Raw genomic sequence first — 16,902 nt, forward strand, 5'->3', positions numbered from 1 at the left:
TCCTGGTGATTCAGTGCAGACATAACAAGACTATTCTATATTTGTGGACAACACAGTGTATTTTAGGAGCTTTACACTGGATTTTTAATGCTCAATAATAACACAAACACATTTTGCTGAAACGATCGCTGCTGTCTGATTAAAAGGTAAACCCCACCCTGATACAATAAATTTTCAGCATACCAGGGAACACTGCGGGGTTAAGAACATGCATTTAAATTATCGAAATCATAACACTGAGTTGTACCACTACTGCTAAGGATGTCTCTTTTTCGAGCTCCTGTAGCTCTGTAGGTTCTCTACTGTAAATATACAGAAACCAGGGACTCAGACAAAAGGCTGAGAGTGCCAAAGCCTTACATGAATTCTCGGACAGCTTACGAGTGAGGGTGGCATTTGAAAATTGATCCAATTGCTGAAAGCCGTAGCTCTGTATTGAAATTATATCGAAGAAAAATTGCTTTAAATATCCAGTATAATTTCCTAAATTTGAAAGCCTGAAATTTTCCCCATTTACTGCACAGCCAACATCTACCAGCGAATTGTAGGGCTTACTGAATGAAAAACTACACTTGAAGTACATTTAAACTCAGCCTTGGTGCCACCCCAACCTAGGTAAACACCTTAATATAGCTTCTTCCTAAGAAGTTCTCCACAAAACAATGTGTGACATGGGCCTCCAAAGTTTAGGATTAATGAAAAAAAAAGTGGGATAAGCCAAGCAACAAATCTACTGCACACACATCAACCTGCTGCTGCAGTGCTATGACATCTCAAAGAAGCATTTTGATGCAAGATTCTTTTGGGCCTGTGACGCACCTCTGGGAGCTTCCCTGTGCACATCTGTGAGCCATAGAGATCTGGCTGTAATGGACGTAAATAAAGAAAGAAAAGAAAGTTAAAACAGAATGTGGGACAACTTAGAAGGTGGTAGGAGGAAACCAATGGGCCAAAATGGGGAAGTCCCATCTAAAATGGGAGTTACGAGGTAGATACGAAATAGATTAGGTGGTGGACAGGCTACAGGAAGGGAGGCTTAGGAAAACAGAAAAATCACAACTGTTCCAAAGTTTGGAAGCATCATTCCCCCTCCTCTCTTTCTTAAACCAGTTCTTCTCTCCCTCAAAAATACATTACTGAGGATTAACAGCAAGTGACTGGAAAAATTACCTGCGATCTCTTTTTTTTAGTTAAAAAAAATAAAAATAATAGAGAAAAGTCTGGGCTTTTGCTGTTTGAAAGCCAGGTTAGCATTTTTGAATGGCTCTACACAAGTTTTTTCCAATGGTTCTCCAGCCCCAAGATCACAATTGGCCAGTGCGTGAGTCAACAAAGTGCAGTGGAGAAAGCAGCTGGTCAAGCTCAGCTTTCACACTGGGAGGTTGTGTATTGTCATAATGCAAATAATCTATGTGTGTCAGACTGAAAATGAGGACAATTCTAAAGAAATGCTTGATTAGATTAATAACGTGCAACTTCTTTGGATCTGTAGCCACAACTTTCTCCCACTTGCTAATGTCATAATCTTGAAACTTTAAAAGTTTGGTGGGTGACCACATTTTATTCTAGATTGGGGATCAGGAAACTGTTTCAAAAATGCATGCCTTACAAAACGCACTCCCCAAAGCCCTGCAAACCACACTTCTTCCTCCATTCAGAAAATGCAACTGTTTCTTCAAAATAAATCAACATAAAGTTCTAGCAGCATGCTCCCGCCCAACAGTTTCCAACCAATTTTATTTTGAGCTTTAAAAGCCCTACTTCTCAGCAAATGTGGTTGCTCCAAGCACAGTGAAATGGAGATATAACATACGTTCATGAGCAACAACACAGCTTGGTGCTCAAGCCTGAAAGCCGAAACTCAGGAGCCCATGCAACTTTGATTTGAGATGCAACTAACAGCAATCAGGTAATGCAGCTGGGGGGTGACTGTTAGGTGTCAGAAAATGGCCCAATGCATTGCACATAACCAGTAGAGCAGACACTGTTGGCATGACAACTGTAATAATTCAAAACAAAAAAACCCATACATTTGCACATTTATTGGACATTCCCATGGCACTTCCAAACTTTTGAAAGAGACAGACAGTGTGATCACTAGACAGTGGGAGTATTTTTACATGAAATGGCTGGTGGCAGTCCCTTCAGCAGGACATACTTACCACACGACTACCCAGCTGATACACAGGTTGTATCCAGGTTGGGACAAATCAAACATGCCTAATGTAACGTGTAATTTAATGCTTGCATCTTGGATTAATTGGGAGCTGATAGCTAGTTCTTAGTGGTGCAAAAATCTCCTTGCTTTGACTGACACTTTACTCCACTAAGGACTGCAGCGTTAAGTCCTGTGCTGGCAAGCTGCACGAGGGAAGTCACCTGTCCCTTGGGTTTGTTTTGAATAGGTTACAGCCTTCTCAGACTGCAGCGCTGCACTTCAGTGCTCTAGGAACAAATATTATTGTAGAAATATTATGTAATTATGAAACAGCAGCCATCTAATGTCCACTGTTTTGATAGGAAAAATATAATAAAAAGAAACTGTGCTACAGCAATGAAGCTGGACATGTTTAGCCATATACAATCACTTTCTTCTATAAAAGGCCAGAACTTGTGCTGGTGGCATCTGGCATCGAAAAAAAATAATCTCAAAAATCTCTGATGCTAGAGACTGTTTTGACACACTGGATGATAATAATAACATTCAAACTGATCCAAAACGTGATCTCTGAAGTACTGATACAGAGTGCTTGTGCTTAGAACTGAAGTGTGTCAACCTCGACGTCCCTCCTTTTTCTCCCAGATGGCCGGGACGTGAAACTAACTGGGATCCTCACCACCAGTCAGTCTATGAGAGAATACAATTGTGACCCATGGTGTTTGCATAGAGCCAGAAGAAAAAAGTCTGAAGCACAGGGTAGAAATAAAGGCAGAAGGCTGAAAGGAAGAACAAATATAGAATAAAAACAGCTGAACCTCCAGTGGGGACAGCAGTGAAACGAGGAAGGAAGGAAGGAAGAAAAGAAAAGACAGGCAGGAAGAAGGGATGCAAACACAAAAGGGAGAAAATAAAAGCAGAAAGTAACAGAATATATAATATGATAAAGAGAATGGCACTGAAGATTAACCTGAACAATAAAATGGTTACAGGGAGAGATAGAGGAAAAAAAGAGGAAATCCAGGACAGATAGCAAGGAAAACACAATTTTAAAGGCTTTATGCTATGTTTCTGATCAAAAATGACCACATCTGGGCTTTTTAAATGAGCATTTAATCAAGCCCTAGGGTTTGGCACAGAATAAATTCTGAAGTAAGATTTTATAAGTGACATCTATTTTAAAAAGGCTAATTAACCAGTCCACATATTTTAAATGTAGCTGTATTTTCTAATTACTAAGGATAATTCAATTTCACTACTCCTTTGAAGACATGCTGTCATTAAATGTGTCTTTTTTCTTCTATTACTATTACTATTGCTACTGCTACTGTAGCATACAGAAAGTTTCCAGCTTTCTGAAATGTTTTTGAGAAGCAAAAGTAGCAATCAAAGTAAAAAAAAAAGATGAAGAAATCACATTTAGGGCTCAAATTCTGAAAATTAACCATCTTTTGTCCAGGCAAATGATTTGTCCCATCCTGTTTGGTGTATGCAGCCAGTCAGCACTACCACACTTTACAATTTGATGCACGGTGATAACACAGTCTGACCACTTAGCTCACAGGGTACTACTGATGGTACAGAGAGTTGCTAATGTTTCTTCTCACCTCCACAGCTCAACCAAATGTAAGCTTACTGCCACCTTAGCTTTAGAGGATTAACGGTTTCAGCACCTAACTAGTAGTCTGAGAGAAAATGCTTTGAAGCCCCCTGCACACTTCAAGGAGCTTCTATCAGACTCACTTTTCCCAACACTTCATACACTTTGTCATGATGCAGGCAGAAAAAGCTGACTGCTATTTTATTAATACATAAAGGCTAGAAACATGTCTGATCACCTAGTCTATGGACATATTTTGAAGGATATTAAATTAAAACAAATGGACTTCTACAACGCTGCCACTTTCTGGGTGTCTCCAAGGGCTGTCTGCAGAGCAGCTGGACTTCACGCTTTGGGGCTGACTGTCTACGGCACAACATACGCTATGCACATGTGTGTGGGGTTTTTTATGCTTTTCCAAAGACACTGAATAACCAACCCCTGTAGCAGCTTGTGGGACTGATAAAAGCACACACCTACATTCTTCCTAGTTTTCATTTTCCACAGACACTCTGCTGACAATCCTTGGAGAAAAAAAAAAAGCAGCCTGAATCAGAAGTAAAACACTCCAGATCTTAAGCCCAACAAATAAAAGTCTCTTTCTTCACAGCCTGGCTGCTGTCATCTGACGTTTCTGGCAACAGGAGGTTATTTTACCATCAAGAAACTAGAAACTCTGGTAAGCACACAATACAGCGGTTACTTACTGTGAATTCTCCAGTGACGGCATCAAATCCCACATGAATGGTGTGTTCAAAGTCTGAAGGAAGAGAGATCTCAGGACGTTCTTTCTCTTTCTTCTTGTTGGCTAGAGGCAAAACGTTAACACGCACTTATTTTCTGCACAGCTTTTCATTCAAAATTTTTCACAATCAGATGTGCTCAAAATAGTATTTTAAAAGTGGAAAACAAATCAATTAACATCCATCTTACTTGACAAATAGACCCAAGCTAATACACCACCAGCCTAACTGGCAACTCCTGTTTGGGAAGGTCTAGAAGGTCTTATTTCATTTTGTTTTTTTCCAATCAGTGTCACAGCTGCCAAAGCAAGCTGTTCATGAAGTAGCCTTCTTAGGCTACCTCTAACGAGTATGATTTCTATTATCATATTGTTCTTTTTTTCCTCAAGTTCTTATGTCTAGCAACTAACTCCTGTTTTGACTTTGCTCTGTCGGTTCCTGCAGAAGTAAAGCACCCAGGACATGCATGTACGTGCCTGTTTGCATGTATGTCTTTTCTCCAACACGCTTTGAACCTGTTGTCAAACTCAGCCAAATCAGAGGAGAGGTTTCTTAAGATAACCAGGTTCCTTCAAGTTCTAGGAAAACAGGCAGCTCAGGAGAAGACCAAGATCCTGCTCCTGCCTCCTCTCTGAGTAAAAGGCTGAAGCAGCAGCTCTGTATTAGAAACCACAGAATCTGCAGAGCAACAAGATCCTATAAATGCTATTGGAAAAGCTTCGTTTGAGCTCTCAATTAACTAAGATATAACCATAAAACCCAGGCTTTATTAGTCTCCCGGAATTCCTTGTTTTTAAATCACTCCACGAGTATTCACCAAGCGTGGAGTATCTTATTGAAGGAGATAAACTTGAAAGTCAGTCAATCTGCATGTGTTTCTCATCTTCCTCCTATTTTAACACCTTTAGAAATTAACATGCCTTGTGGTCATCCATCTCCTGTGCTTTTTACTATTGACAAATCTCACTTCAGCCCAGTTTTATTGACCCTGAAAAAGAATGAGTGGAATAAAGGCTGAGAGAATCTGCATTCACTCTGATGCATCAAGAATCCATGTTCAACAGAGATTTCTCTGAAAAATGGTGACAATAATGCCAGTTCTGGACAACTCCCAAACGCCCAGATAAACATCGCACAAACCCACATTCAAACATCTATCCTGCTGGCAGGTACCTGAAATATTTGGCTTCCCTGGAGAACCAGCATGCTCCAAGACTAACTACCACATGGTTGAATAATACAATACAGAGTTATCTGCAGGATCTTCTTTAGTGCCAGTGGTATATCTGTAACAGCTGAGAGGGGAACTGCCATTCTACCAAATACATTTGTCATTTCAGCAGAAAAAATACATGCTAATGATTGGAACAGAACAAATATTACAGTGCCCACTTGCAGTATACAAGAGTTATTAACACAAACTCAGGAAATAAGACACGCGTAAAGCGCTCATGTAGAATGCAAAAAAGTCACATCATCTCACATCTTTAAAGAAAGCACTCTGTACCCTAGGATCCCACCTTTCCTCTGCTGCCCCTCTTACCATTTAATCTGTGTCTGGTTTACATACCCTCATTGTGGTCCTGAGCAGGCTTGCTCTATAGATCTGATGTGACATGACTTCACGCTAACAGTTGTGAGAAACCCAGAGATATACAAGAGGTTTATACTGTGCCTATCACAATGGGACTCTATATCAGGATCTCTAAAGGCCAGTGTATCACCATTTATTAATGATAATATGAAAACGAATACACATGCCATAGTTACACATCAGCAGGAGAGAAAGGAGCAGGTCCTGTCTGCGCCTTCCATATTCCCTCAGTGCAGCACCAGTGACAGCCATGCTATGCACATCAAAAACAGCAGGATGAAGACACTTTTGTGTGTGTCTTATTTCAAAAGCAAGTATCCCCTTCTACCAATATCAACCAGGATGGAGCTTTGCTAAAACTATTTTCTGGCACATCAGCCTTCTAACATAAAGCACTACTATGCTCATGAGGTTTTAATTAACATTTTCCTTCAGTGTTTTAGTATTATTTTTGCCAGCTTCCTAAGTTTACCTACAGGTCTCATCCAAAGGCTGAACTCACTATGTATCAGTACCCCTCCCCGCCTGGGTCTGTCTTTGCTTATAGACAGTAGCTCCATGAGTCCTCTCTTTGCACATCTTTCTTATTCTACCTTACAGCCTCCTTTAGTTGGAAGATGCTCTGCTCTTCATAATTATAGTCTAGACTATTTTGGATGTTTCTAATCCTTTCTCTGCATTGTTTCATTTATCCTCATTAAATAATTAACTGTTACCTTTTGTCTGTATCGTACACCCCTACACAATGTGAATTGATGAATTATTCTCATTTAGCATTCAGTGAAGATGGCAGCAATATATCAAATACAAATGCAAAGGCTTTTGCCCTTCTTTTATCTCTTAGAGGATGTTGTTTAATTTTCAGGATAGATGTTGCCAGTTACAAGATGTCATCTCTGTTCAGCATATAAAACTTTCTATTGTAGAAAACAAAACTGGCTTCTCCTACCTCATCATTTGCAAGCAAATGCAGTGAAAATTAGATTTAAAGGATCATCAAATTCAGTTCAAAGCAAAAGTCAGACGTAGAAGCGAAATAAGGCATTACAGAAAATGTTCCATCAAAAGCAGCACTTGTCCATTCTAGGCCTCTCCTGCCAGGGGACAAGCGTTCCAGCTCATTCCCCAAGATTTGGCTCATCTGCTTCATGGACCTCTGCCTACCAGACTGTGGATATAACACCTATGGTCCAAATGCTGATAAACAATAAATACGGAATTAAACATCTCCTTGCAACACCCTCACACCTCTCCAGTCTAAAAATTTTGACACTTCTGTGCCCTGCAACTCAAATCATTTCTATTTTATATAAGCTGCCAAAATGATACAAAAAGGCATGACTTCTTTAAAGCAATGACTAACTGGATTCAAGGGTTTTATATTGGACATTCCTATTTTATTTTCTTATATATGCCCTTCACAATACACTCCTGATGCACAGTGGTTGGCAATGAGGGCCACCCACACCACCTCAGTGACTATCACAGATTAAAAGAGAACAAGGAAAGAGTGTTCTGTCTTCCACAGCCTGCATCATCCTCACCATTATTATGTTAAAAGAGCAGTTGTTTGGGAGAAAAATGTGACTCAGCTAAGCTGCAGCTTTTCTCCAGAGAGGGAGGAAGGGTTTGACCTCACACTTAATGCCCTCCTGTTTGCTCCCCTCCTCTTTATCTCATTCTATTCTTTCCTCCATCCCCTCTCCCTTCCCCTGTCACTCATGCTGTCCTCCCATCCTCCTTTCTGCTCTGCTCCTCCTGTCCTACCCCAGCAGCCTTGTCCTTTTCTTTCTCCTCCATTAATCTTAACCCCACTGGGTGTTTCTCATTCCCTCTTTTCTTGTTTTTCTGTACAGGAGGCAACCAGATGACTAAAGGTCAGGCTCTGCTCCTGTCTGCAGCTAAGTGCAAAGCAGCTTCAATGGAAGTGATATTATTCAACCAGTAATCTTAACACAGATGTACCTCTTCAGCTGAAAGGGGCATCTGAGCTGTGGTGGGCCTGCTCCCCTCATTTCTTTAGGTTGAATGCTCTACAGCGCCTTCATAGAGCCACCAGTTCACACACAGTATTCATTTATTTCATAGCACAGCAATTACAGGTGGTTTAATGAAAGATGAACACGGCTGTATCAAACAGCTGGAAGAACGGAAGCCATTTCTTTCTGCTCTCAGTTCCTGAGGTAACAGCACTCTGCTGAAAGGAAACACTCATGCTATGAACTCCACTGTGGCTCCCATCACCATCACGACCCCCAAGGAAGGAAGGCTGACTTCACAGCTTCAGCACGGGCTATGGGGGAACAGGTTCAGTTTCTGGTTCCACACAGACTGCCCAGGTGACACCAGAAACATATTTCAGTTGTCTGCCTTGGCTTGCTGACCCCAGGAAACGGGGCACCTCACCCCAGAGACAGGGGCGAGAGGAGCTATACCAAGGAACATAAGGAGGTCAGGTGCTATGTGAAGGAGCAGGACGCTAATGCCTAAGGGGCTTCTTTCCACTGTAGAAGCACAGAGGGGCCCCACAGAGCCATCAGCGGCTTGCCAAAACAAGGTTTTAAACACAGAAGTGCTCAAACCCTAACTGAAAACCCTGCACTTCCAACAGGGGAGTGAGTGCGAAAGATTCCTGGTCTCCGAGCACAGCAGTCCCGGCACACACCATTGCCTTGAAGAGAACACACCATAGCAAATCCATCCTCGCACCCCTCCTGTCCAGTGAGCAAATGAAAGACAACAAAGTTCCTGCAGGTTCAGGCAGCAACACCCTGCCATGGTGTTTTCTTCACATTCTGTTTACTAATACCAGTGGTGGACTATTGATATAAAGTTGTGATGCTGCAAAGCACTGCACTAGTTGAGAGCAGCTGTATCAATCGCTTTCTGTTTTATAAGCAGGACTCTCAAAAATGTGTCACTGAGTCTGTGAAGCACGCACAGGCCAGCTGATACCCTGACCCACAAACCAACCCTGAGATGAAACCACCTCAAGGGGCTTGGCCAGCCAAGCTAAACTTCCTCCATTTATTATCTCACCCAACAAAATTAAGCTATAAATCTTAGCTTACTTTCCCTCACGGTCACATTTAAAATCACGATACTTGTATGTTTCCTAAGACTGCTCTGACTTGCAGTTAATTACATCTGGTTTTAACATCACTGATCATTTCCAGGAGGGCTTGTTTCTGGATCTCCCTGTTTCTGCATGCATTCCACACAGCAGCTCCTGCTTAAGAAATGTTCCCTCAGAGAGGGATTATACCATCCTGCTGGCAGTCAGGGGGAGAAGCGACCCAAGTCCTTCCAGGACTTAAACAAGCTGGGAGACACTTTAATTTTGGCCTTTAAAAAGAATCAATTGAAGATTAATTTTGTTCCCAGAAGGGGACATTTTGGGAAGCACTCTGCAGAGCGAACCGGCCAGGTCTGCCTGAGGAATGGGCCCATCCAGTCACAGCCTTCGCATGAGAGGAGCCGTCGAGACTGCCGCTGACTAAGGGGAGGAATGGGGCTGAAACTGTGCCTTCTACTGCCTGTGAGGAGTTCTGAATACCAGACTGCCTTCAACTGCTCCACACGACCTGTGGAAGGGACTCGTCAACGGGGCAGGTGAGCTGGAGCTCTGAGGGAACGACCGCAGTTCGATAGTTCTGAGCTCTCCTTGCAGGAAGAGCGACGCACAATGAAGGCAGAATCCCTCTCAAAATCCAGCTGGATTTCATGCTGCTGATCACAACCCTTTAAGACCAGCATTTCAGCCAGTTTTCAGCCCACCTCGTTGTCCACTTATCTAGACCGTACTTCATCAGTTTGTCTGTGAGGATCCCATGGGAGGCTGTGTTGAACACCGTACTAAAGGAGAAATAACACCCACCACTCTCCCTTCACCACCAAGCCTGCCGTCTCATGGTAGAAGGCTGTCAGTATGGTTCAGCATGAATTCCCCTTCCTAAATTCACGCTGACTATTCCTGATCACATTCTTATCCCTCATTTGTATGGAAATGGTTTCTAGGAGGATTTGCTCCACTAGCTTCCCAGGGACCAAGGTGAGGCTGACTGGCCTATAATTCCCCAGCTCCTCCTTCTTAAAGACAAAAGTGACATCTGCTTTTTTTACAGTCATCAGGAACATCCCCCAGTCACCGTAACCTTTCAAAGATAATCAAGAGTGGCCTTGCAGTGACATCAGCCAGCTTCCTTAGCACTTGTGGGTGCAGCCCATCAGTTCTCATGGCATTACAAAAAATGGAAGATCCCTTCCCTTAATTCTGTAAATACACTAACTCAAAACACACTCCTTTCTGCAAATGCATTTCAAAGAATGCAACTGAAATGCTGTTTCCTGCATTTTTTAAAAGACTCTCTTGCCGTAACCACACCTAGCAGGTTTTAAACCAAGACATCCTGCGTCCACTCTCACTGCAAAAGCAACAAGCAAGAAGAGCCTTGCTCCTGTTCCTGGAATGTAAGTGCATTAAAAAAAAACACCCAAAGTGTCAGGCATATTGCTTTCTCACTTCTGCAAACGTATTTTCAAATGTACACAACCTCATCTCTGTTTTTACTGCAAATGCAAAGCAAAATCCAAAGGAAAGGATTCCCCAGCTTAACTACAAAGTTGTTTTTAAAAGGCAAGTGGCACAACGTGTGCATGTTTTACTGACTTTTCAAAGACAAGAAAGTAACTGACTGAACACCTCCTCCTCTTTTGAAACATGTTACTAGAGTAATTGGAACAGAAGGCTTTGGAAGGACTTTACCATGTTCTGCAACTGAAACAGAAAGAAAACAGTGGCAGAAAGTAAACACGGCAACCAACAACCAACAGAAGGCAAACAGAGATGTAGCCACTCATTCGCATTGCTGATACTTTACTTTTATCCCCTCCTCCTGGGAAGATGGAGCGAAGCCTGGCTTTCTTGTTCTTCTCCTCAGGGGCCATGGGGAGCGGTTTTGAACTGTGGTTTAGTGCTGAAGAATCGCGATTGTTGCTGTTCATTCTCAATGGTGGGGCTGGAGGTTTCTCTTCAATATCCAGACTATCGGACATCTTCAGCAGCCCTCACAGCCTCCTGCAAAAGCAGAACACAAAGCATGCTTGTCAAGAAAGGATGCCAAGGCTGGTGTCCTAGGGAGGAAAGAGGGCAAGAAAAGCCTTCTGGTGGAATTAGGAAGCCTCTCGATTAGAAGTTTGCTCTGAATAAGGATACTGCCAGTTGCTATAAAGAAATGTAGTGGCCAATTCCTATTACCTTTAAAATAAAGCTTTTTTAACCCGTTAAAGGCTTTTAAAATTTTTATTTACAACTTTTTTTCTGTAGTTGTTTACGATCCAAATTTTCCTCTAAAACCAGACTTCCAAAGCAAAATTCAAATTATTTACTGAAACTACCTGGTATCGTAGTGAACCACTTTTATGATGTAAGAAACAAGGTGTATGTTGGGGGGATATGCATAGGAAGCATTAAGATCTCTGCTCCTTCCCTGCTGTGTTTGGAGAGCGTTTAGTCCTGGGAACATGGGGCTTCAAAAGGAATGATCTTCCCAAAGGAAATTAATTCAGAAGTACGAATTACAAATTTTCTTGCACATAAAAACAAGCATATGTTTGCTTTAAAATCAATCAAAACCTAAGCAGGAAAATGATCATATCCTGAAAACAATTCAGGTCTTTCTGTCCTGCTACCACACAGGTCTGTTACCATAGGGTTGTTGGTGGCACAGCTGTGAGTAACAGCACCATGAAGTCCCAAGTATGGTACATCATCAAGGAGTGGACACGTACAGTCTTTTGTTGACTGCTAAGAACAGGGGTACTGATCTAAGGAAAAAAATACCCAGAAACCGTTCCAAAACTTTACTAAGTTCGGAAAACCCAGGGCAGCTAAGACTTTTCAAATTCCTAATCTTTCTAGTGCATCTTAAATATTCAAATTCAAGTCTGGATTAAGCAGCTGGTTTAACAAACAAACAATGTTTGGTAAAATGAACCGGTTTAAGACCTGAAAATAGAGTATGATTTCAGACAAATCAGATGTGATGTGGGCTATACTGCGTATTTTTAAAGGTTACAATTCTACAGGCACCTTGCCTTCCAACCCCCTAAATCAATGTGGCTCCTTTTATGGAAGCACGTGCAGACCACTGTGCATGTGTTATGGATCTCTCCTTGTGCTGATTCACAGATAACGCAAGTTATTGCAGTCATCAGCTACTCTGTTAAATTTAAAATTAAAGCAACTTACATTTTTCAGCTGTGGAAATCATAGGGTTTTTTCAGAGGTATCAGCCAAACATGGTGACTGTCACGTACACAAAGAGGCCCTGAAGCTTAACTGGTAATAGCATTGCTGTTCTCACTTTGGACAGGTAAAGCTGCCACGGATGAGGGGTTTTGGGGTTGTTTGGTTGTTTTTTTCTAAGAACTGAGGTTAAGGTTTTCAACAATTGCATTTATTTTGATATAGCTGGAATTTCGCCAGGATTTCCAGCTGATATATTAATAGGGGATAATCAAATCCACATTGCCTTAACTGACAATACCTGCCACGTAAAAACTAAATGACCAACTGAAACGTTTATAGACAAGGCTGTTTTTCATGACATGGGCATTTTAGCCTTTGTTACCATTTTCAAATTACTACACATAAAACAATCACTTTTTTTTTTTATTATTACTTGACTTACATGTTTAATTTCGTCTATATGAGATCCCAGAATGCCAGATCTGAGATTCAAAGAATCTGCCCAGTGACAAGAACAATAAATGACATATACCATCACATTTCTGTTTTGCACTGGTCCCCGAGTCCACAAAGTAGGGCTCCTGAACACCTGGATCCCCAAGGGATCCCAGGGAGCCATCCCGGGGTCACAGAGTAGAAAACCCTAGCAACAGCTGGTCCCAGCCCTCTTCCTAGTACATACATCATGAAGCAGGGATCCTGGAGATCTTGATTCACAAACATGCACTTAAAGACCTTACTGACCCCAGTTGCTCACCTCCATCAGGGGAGCAGTTTGTATGAGCACCCTTCCTAGCTGACTTCGTCAGCTAGCTTGTGTTAAATTAGTGATCTGAGCTATTCTGGCTTATGTTGCCTGCAGCAAATTAGGGACAGCTCAAACAATTGCTCTGTTGATAGATCAATATGGTGTTCACTGGCCAAAGAGGATGTCTACTCACAGGCTCAAGCCCTATGTGAACTGCTAGACCTTCCCTACACCATGGAGTTGCTCATCTCCACCTGTATACTGCACAGGTAACACTGAATCACAGGCACCCACTGACCAGGTGGTGTTCCCTGTAGCTTTGCCTTTAGGACTAGAAGCGTGGAAAAGATCACGCATTCTTAACTAATGAAGTCATGTATTGGAGGCAGCTGTCAGACAGAAGGATGATTTTGTCATTTGGAACACACCACCTGGGAAAGCACAGAAGTCATCCTTCACAGAAAACCGCCGTCCCCAGCACGTGCCCGGTCCCCACAAGAGCGCTCTGCCAACACAGCCCAGCAGTCCAGGTAGAGATCTACTGGGAGACTTGCTCTGGCGATGGAGGAAGCACGCATGTAGGTAATAACATGCTTTGTATCACAAGGAATAGCTATAATTGTGCCCAGGCTAGGGCTTGTGCTGATCTAACTGTCAAGTACAGACTAGCCTATTTACCTAGAGAACTAAATGCTTACGTAGATTTAGGTCAAACAGTTAATATTACTAATCTTTGTGATTTCTATGCTGAAATGCAGGTTTTCCAGTAATGAGGTGTGTGTGTGGGGGAGCCAGCGATGAAAACTACTGTAAGGTAATAGGGAGAACTACACGTGCGATGTGTCTTATCCTGGTGAAGGCAAAGTGCACGATGCCCAGGTAGTTCTGCACAGGGAAGCACGTGGGAGTTCCCAGCTTATGAAGCCCAACAGAGACATCGGGACATGGCTCGCTGTCCCTCCAGCAATCCTCACAGACTAGGAGTTTACAGCAACAGAGGCGTTTATTTTCACTTTAACCCACCTACAAATACTTTTCCAGTGCCGCTCCCTGAGATCACTGGCGTGAGGCTGACCACAGAAGCACCAAGGCACGTTTTCAGCTTGTTATCAAAAGCAAGACGGTTACTCTGTGAAGTCCATTACAGAGCATAAAGTTTCAGCTGTCCCTTAGAATGGGACAACTGTATCTGTCACTGTATCTATTTGTAAACAATGCCAGTTTGCTGAAATAGGTCCTCCCATGGGATTTCATTCCACAAAGAATACTATTAACGGTTTCTGGCCCAATTTGCCTATGATGTAATTATTTCCAAGATTTTGAAAGGAACACTATATTTTGTTCAGAGCTGTTTCAGGCTCAGTTTCAAGAACTGTACAAAGCTCTTTTATTCACTTCTAAACCAGGAAAAAAAAAAAAAAAAAAAGAGGGGGAAGATAGCCTAAAATGTTTAACGGATGATATTAACTTTCTAAAGCTGGTCTAAATGAAAACTAAAGCAAGCCACAAGGCAATACACACCAAGAGACTTATAATTTATGGTTTTCCTGATCAGAGCCCATCTGCTCTTCCATTCATTCTAATTTTGAGAATTTCCATGTACTACTGCATCATGACAAAAGAACATTCATATCACATGAGACTTCAGATTTTAAGTGTTTTGTACTTATTTGCTCCAACCTTGACTTAGAGAAAACCTGTAAAGAATGGAGGGCCAAAAAGATGTATTCAGTTCAGAAACTTCTCAGGTTTACATTGCAGAGAAGTGTCAACAGCATGATAGCCCAAGTTAAACTCCATTCTGAGGCCAGGTTTTCCTGTCCTAATAACAAGTCCTTGATCCTGCTAGTCTAGCTCTGCATAGGACAGCCCCATCCAAAACCACCTTCTGTCTAGCAGAAATGATTATGCCACGTCCACATATTCAGTCAAACAGTCAAATTCTGGTGTTCTCTCCCTTTTTTCTTTCTTTTTTTTTTTTTTTAGGGTTTTGTTGGTTTGGTTTGTGTGTTTTTTAAAATAAAAGGATATTGATAAGATTGAAAGGTCAAAAGACTGGACATTAGGAAGCATTTCTTTACAGAGAAGGTAGTCAAACACTGAACAGGCTTCCTAGAGGAGTGGCCAATGCCCCAAACCTGTCAGTGTTTAAGAGGCATTCGGACAATACCCTTAAAAACATGCTTTAACTTTTAGTCAGTCCTGAAGTAGTCAGGCAGTTGGACTAGATGATTGTTGTAGGTCCCTTCCAACTGAAATATTCTGTTCTGTTCTAAAAGCTAATTATCTTGATTTCTTACAAATGTGAGGTTCACTGAGAATTTCATTCTTTGGAGATTACCTTTCAAAACAAAATGCGTTCACCGCTCTCATCACCTGACAAACCAGCAAGCACACAATGAAGCACTCTTAGGAAACTCTTGGCTAAACAGTGCATTCAGCCTCCTAATTATAAGTTGAGGTTTGTACCCTTTTTCCATGCCCAGAAATGATAACTACTGCCTTATTAAGAATCCTTAAATGTTGCAGCAGCATCAATTCCTGCCTCCCAGAAATAATCTCTGCTACCTCATCCCCTCCATACACCTCTTGTTCATACAGACACAAGTCTCTCCACTCAAAACACATGGTTTCATGAATTTTCACTACGCCTCCTGGCAGGCTCCCAGGCAACCTTGCTCCCTGTAACGCTGCCTCAACTCAACATGCAAGGTATTGGTGATTGCATTCTTCCTTGGAGAGAAATGTCACAAAACTTCCATTTCTTAGGTGCAAGATGAATTCCCAAGTCTCTGACTTCACGTTGACTAAGTTTCTATGCAGTACTTCCAAGAAGCACATAATCCACCAAAGACCTTCTCCCAGAGAAGCTCTTGAAAGCAAACCCCTCAACAAGACAAAACCCCCCTCCAATTCCCACCTGTATCAGAGTTGCAAATTCCAGGAGAACAAGGCTGAAGCAACTTACTCCATGCCCAAAGGATCGCAAAATCCACAGGACCCCAACTGAAGGGGAGGCAGCAGTCCCGGGGTCTCTGAGCTAATATTCCACATTCTGCAGCGGAGAGGAGATCCTGGTAAACCCGGAACGCAGACCTGTGAAACACTGTGCCCAGCTTCTGAGCGCTGCTACACCACAGCTACCAGAGCACTCTACCATCCCACACCAGAGCTGCATGAGCCACCCAGCTTGTCAGCAGGGACAGCTTTTGGAAGAGGCCAGCCTGTGCTCACCAAGAGGACAGAGTGCACAATCAACAGGATTTTCCTCATCTCAGTCCTCAAAGACCGCATTAGTGCAACGAAGGCAATGCTGGTAATCCTTTTAACAGAAATTTGGAAGATATAGCATAGTACGCGTGCAGTCAAGACCACACCAAGATACCCAGTAACTACCTACTTCCAGAGAAAATTCCTTTCAACGCCTACTGGCTTTAAGGAAGCATTTAAAGACAGACTGTTGTACCAAAATACAAAAGTGTATTTGAATATGTTAGCTAGGGCTTCACAGCCAAGTGGCAAAAGCTGAAATTAAATTCTCAGCCAGGTCAGTTGCTTCTACACAACTATTACAGGGTTATACAAGATGATCCAACATCCCTTCCCTTCCCCCTCACCTCTTCCAATCACCAGTTTTGTTAAGTGTAACGACAAACACTGACTTTAAATATATGGTGTTCAGCTTCTCCATGACTCAATTCCCCCTTTGCAAAAGCCTGTCTTATAATATTTTTGCATCTAGTTCTTGCCAAGCTAGGGAGAGGAGAGGAAGGAAGATATTTGAAGCACCCAAATGTCTTCAAAACAAC

The 16,902-nt window shown here is 42.2% G+C and overlaps 1 protein-coding gene across 2 annotated transcripts in view; it reads right to left on the bottom strand.

Annotated features, from left to right (window-relative positions):
* PAK3 (p21 (RAC1) activated kinase 3) overlaps positions 1 to 16,902 on the bottom strand; it is an 83,656-nt gene that overhangs the window by 29,608 nt on the left and 37,146 nt on the right. Inside the window, exons 2-4 of one of the 2 annotated variants that reach the window (XM_049827269.1) lie at positions 10,976 to 11,172; positions 4,466 to 4,566; positions 820 to 864 (exon numbers count right to left, since the gene is read on the bottom strand). In XM_049827269.1, the coding sequence (XP_049683226.1) occupies positions 820 to 864; positions 4,466 to 4,566; positions 10,976 to 11,150 (321 nt within the window). In that variant the 5' untranslated portion in view covers positions 11,151 to 11,172. The remainder of the gene's footprint in view (positions 1 to 819; positions 865 to 4,465; positions 4,567 to 10,975; positions 11,173 to 16,902) is intronic. The other variant, XM_049827270.1, reaches the window with a different exon arrangement.

This window comes from Accipiter gentilis, chromosome 24 (assembly GCF_929443795.1).
Source record: "Accipiter gentilis chromosome 24, bAccGen1.1, whole genome shotgun sequence".
NCBI lineage: Eukaryota > Metazoa > Chordata > Aves > Accipitriformes > Accipitridae > Astur > Astur gentilis.